This window comes from Protobothrops mucrosquamatus, unplaced genomic scaffold (genome assembly GCF_001527695.2).
Source record: "Protobothrops mucrosquamatus isolate PMUCROS unplaced genomic scaffold, P.Mucros_1.0 scaffold434, whole genome shotgun sequence".
Classification (NCBI taxonomy): domain Eukaryota; kingdom Metazoa; phylum Chordata; class Lepidosauria; order Squamata; family Viperidae; genus Protobothrops; species Protobothrops mucrosquamatus.
In genome coordinates, this window is record NW_015386759.1 from 50,521 (window position 1) to 55,363 (window position 4,843).

Consider the following 4,843-nt stretch of genomic DNA (forward strand, 5'->3'; position numbering starts at 1 on the left):
GGGGCAACTAGTAAGGCTTGAGAAGATGTGTGTGATTCAAGCTCTTGCCTGTGTCTCCTGCTCTCCCACTGTATCTTGACATGCTGAGGGCATCGGAGGCAAGCCTATGTACACCCCTATGTATCCAGAACCCTATACATTCCGGACCCATTTCTGTGGGACTCTTCCGCCCACAGAACAGGATTGGGAAAAGAGAGGTGAATGAAGCTACTGGGAGCAGGGTGGGAAGAGGTAGGGAAACAGCTTGGAGGGTCTATCAAGTAGCAACTTCAGAAAGGAAGACAAATACAGGGTTCTGAGGGTTAGAGGCCTAGTCGCAGCCCTGCATAGCACTACATTATACGTTATACAATGGTAAGAAAACAGGCTCGTTTACATCTTAGTGTAACTTGTTTTCTCTGAAAAACCAAACACTGTTGCTCTTTTGAAAAGAGTCCATATGATAATACCACCCCTTCAGTTTGGCTCAGAGTCCTGGGATGTTCATGAGAGTCCAAAGGGAAGCAGAAAGGAAGTAACCCATTTCCTACTCGCTGTCCTTTTTTTTTGTTTTCTCTCTGCTTACCATCCCATCTTTAGCTGCAGCCACAAGCATCGACGACCATGTCAGGAATGTCTGTCTTGATGAGGTTGCTATTGGGGTCAAAGTACAGCAGAGAAAGGGCCCGTCGCTGTGTGGGGACACAGCAGGAATGGCCCGCAATGGGGATGTTGTTGGCTTTCACCAAATTGAAGACTGTAGTGTGGAAGGAAGCTGCCACCCCAGGCACACCTGCCAGGTGCATGGGGCATTCGCCCATGCAATAATTTATCTGATAGCCCTCTGGCTTGAAGATCCAGTCATTCCAACCAATGTCCCGAAAATTTACATAGTAGTCTTTTCGACAGCACAGTTCTGAGTTCTGGTCACAGCTCAGGCTGCGCTTGGTGACCCAGTGGCCAGTTTCTTTTATCTTTGCCTTCACCACCAGGAACGGCTGATGAGAGTTGCTACTGGTTGTCATCAAAGACACAATGTTGGAATGGCAGCCTTCGCACTGCAACTCCAAGCGTAAAGTTTTGTCTTCGTGCTCGAAGAAGTTCTGCAAAGCTGGCATCAGGGAAAAAGAGTGCCAGCCGCTCCTCCCCTGACTTCCCAGCTGCTGCTGTCCCAGCACTACTCGTGGCTGTCCTGCGACGTAAATCTGTATTGTGATGTTTTGGTGTGCCCTAAGGTGCAGCCACAACTGGGCCTTCAGGACGTGCGTGGCTTGGCCTCTTGTATGGGTGAGCTGGAATTGAAGGAGGCCTGAAGGCTCTGCAGAGGAGAAAAGAGTTAAGGCAAAAATAAGTATCAGCCTCTAAGCTGCCAGCGCCAAACCAGAGCCCAAGTTCTTCTAACACAGGGGTCTTCAAACTTGGCCCTTTGATGACTTGTGGACTTCAACTCCCAGAATTCCTCAGCCAGCATGCCTGGCTGAGGAATTCTGAGAGTTGAAGTCCACAAGTCATCAAAGGGCCAAGTTTGAAGACCCCTGTTCTGAGGGGTGAATGAGGGTTGTTTTGGTCCTTACTTATTTGCTACATTTGCATTTAGCCCCACATATATTAATCCAAAGGACCTGAAGGCAGGACAAGAAGCAATGGATGGAAACTAACCAAAGAGAGAAGCAGCCTAGAACTAAGGAGAAATTTCCTGGCAGTTAGAACAATTAATCAGTGGAACAACCTGCCTCCAGAAGTTGTGAATGCTCCAAAACTCTAAGTTTTTAAGAAGAGACTGGACAACCATTTGTCTGAAATAGTATAGGGTTTCCTGCCTGAGCAGGAGGTTGGACTAGAAGACCTCCAAGGTCCTTCCAACATCATCATCATCATCATCATCATCATCATCATCATCATCATCATCATCATCATCATCATCATCATCATCACAAAATATGGGTCCTAAATTGTAAACAACCTTACAATAATGTGCTCAGAAGCTTGATAGTAAAGCTTGCCCAGTATGAGATGGTCATGTACATATTAAACCTGTTCACCATACAGTTCCGTCATACATTGATATAAAAATCCATCACTGAATGAAATAATTGCATATACATGAAACATTAATCCAGTACAATGTCTACACAACTGTGTAGAATATTCCTGCAACTACCTGCTTTCTATATGGAGGAAGAGAAAATGACAGGCAACCGTCTTCTAAATCTGTCTGTTGGCTCTCAAAGATATTGGTTTATATAAATTTAAGAAAGCCACCCTTTGACTTTATCCTTTTTACCACCTGCATCCCATTATTTCATCTCAGGTTGCATTTTAAGCAAACCAAAAATAGAGTTGCAGGAAAGAAACATTTATTTTTTTTTAAAAAAAGGTAGTAAGTCAATGTGATAGAATCCTCAATGACTGTGAGGGGACAGAATTGATTGTTTTGTCCTCCTGGTGTTCCTGATCATTTGGTTTTTAGCTTCTCTCTTTTTTTCACTATGGCAAAACCTGCAATGGTAACATAATATTTCCCAACCCCAATGGCTGCACTGGAACAGGTAAATGGGAATTGTAGTCTTTCAACACGATAAAGTTTCATGAGAGACTAAAGGGAAAAAAGTCCATTTGAATACAGTCTTTTTTTTTTTTAATCACCAGAACATTATCCCTTGATCAGGGATACTGAGATTTTTTTTTTCAATTCTTTTTTAACTTACAGGTTCCAAGGCTTCAAAAAGTTTGAAAACTTCTGATCTAGCACATTTTAAAGATTCAGCAGGTTGGATAAAGTTACGACAATGCCAAGTGCACATATTTCTGACCAGACAAATACGCAGTTCTTTGCGAGAGGGAGTGGTCTCTGTGTAGATCTGAGATGCCGCAGGAAGCTAGATCTGATGAGAAGAGTGTAATCTGTCCCCATTGATCAGTAGACCCAAAACACACATCCCTTTTTTCCCCTTTTGCAACTGATGTATTCCAGCACCTAGTCAGGCTCTAACCTAAACAATGGGATAGAGTTCAGGAGTAATTTGTAGCCTTTCCTCTCCAAGCACACTTTTATATGTAGCAATTATGGAGCGGAGGAACATAAACACAAATGATCCGAGCTCTCTGGTCTAGCGTATTCGGTCCTTGGCCTGCACCTTTGGAAGACCTATGGGCACTCACCTGTCTCTGCAAAACTAATGATCTCGTACCCCTGCTCATCCGACTCTGTTTTTTCCCAGCTGGAGAAGTGCCCCATCCCATCTGTCCAGCCTTTGCCCATGTGTAGCCGCCGCAGGGCATTGGCCACCGCCACACGCGGCACAGGGTGGGTGATGTTGGGCCTCTCACTCAGGTTCAGTTTCTGGAGTATCTGCTGCTTGGCTACTTCAATCAGGAAGGCTTTCTCGGCACTGGGTTCCAGTGGAGGCATCCTGCAGGAAGGACACCCTGGCTTTCCTTCAACCCAAGCCAAAGAAGTCCATAGTAAAGTCAGTGCAGCTAGAGGAGTCCAGCTTCCTTGGAGGCTGTAGGTGGAAGCCATGAAGCACCCAAGTAGCAAGATGCAGTGAAGAATTATGTTGTTAGGAAGTCTAGTGGCAGTGCCTGGAACTCATGAATTGTGCCGCTGCTGCATCCAGGGTGCTTGGCAGTCTGCCCAGAATCAGGAGAAGACAGTCAGCTCTGGCACCTCTGAGACTTTCAGGACCTGCTGGTGTTGCCAGAAGAGGAGGACTCTCCCTTAAGAGATCTCAGCTCAACAACTGGCTTTTCCCAAGTGTCGGCCTCGGCATTTGTCATTCTGGCAGCCTTGGTCCTGCCCTTTGTCCCTCCGTGATTGGCTGGCTGCCTTCTGGTGCCCAGAGGGAGGTTTTATCCAGCTGGGGAGAGAGCCAGAGTTTAGCAAATGAGTGGGAATGGGTGCCTGGGGAAAGGAAAGACTGAGCCCCAAACAGTGAGGATGTGGAGGGAGGTGGGAGTGCCCTTTGCTCCAGATGGGGCTGCTGAAATGCCGTAACATTGAGAGCAGGGCTGGGAAAAACTTGACAGAAGAGGAATTCACAGGAAAAGAGGGTTGTGCATGAGCCCTTTTTTGTTTTAAAAAAATCTTGCTGTGGTGCACTTCATGGTAAACAGTACCTTTGGGAGCAAATAAGAGGACTATTATAAAAGATGAATAACATCATGTGCACAAGGAGCGCTGCGAATGTGTGTGTATGTGTGTGTATATACATATACATATTTGTTTTCGTAGATTTTCACGGGTACAGGTATGCAGGTCTTGGCGTATTCGGGTCTTTTTCCGTGTAAGATTGAAAGTATCTTGGCGACGTTTCAACGAGGTCCCACTCATCATCTTCAGGCTGGGGTCTTCGGCTTCGTGTTTGTGCTGAGATGGCAGCTCCAATCACACTTTGCTTGCACAAAGGCACGAAGCCGAAGACCCCAGCCTGAAGATGACGAGTGGGACCTCGTTGAAACGTCGCCAAGTTACTCTCAATCTTACACGGGAAAAGACCCGAATACGCCAAGACCTACCTATACCTATACCTATACCTATACCTATACCTATACCTATACCTATACCTATACATATACATATACATATACATATACATATACATATACATATACATATACATATCTTGAGTTTGGTGCACCCTGCCGGCCCAAATATGGGAGAACACAAAGTGAGAAAGAGCCTGTGGTCTAGAGGTTAATACATCTGCCTAACATGCAGGCAGCCCAGGTTCGAACCTCAGAAGGGTATGTCTGGTTGAAAAGAACTAAAAAGTTCGAAATGGCTATTCCAGTTCTCCCTTAATTCTTTGTTAGCAATCCAAATTTTGAAAAACACATATACATACACATATTTTTCCGTCTA

At 45.4% G+C, this 4,843-nt stretch overlaps 1 protein-coding gene across 1 annotated transcript; it reads right to left on the minus strand.

Annotated features, from left to right (window-relative positions):
* Positions 1–575: 575 nt before the first annotated feature.
* LOC107287808 (inhibin beta E chain-like) lies at positions 576–3,502 on the minus strand. The gene is made up of 2 exons (XM_015816354.2): positions 3,142–3,502; positions 576–1,297 (listed from the first exon to the last, which is right to left on the minus strand). Exons 1-2 carry the CDS (start codon positions 3,500–3,502, stop codon positions 576–578), a joined length of 1,083 nt encoding a protein of 360 aa, XP_015671840.2.
* Between the last annotated feature and the right edge of the window lie 1,341 nt (positions 3,503–4,843).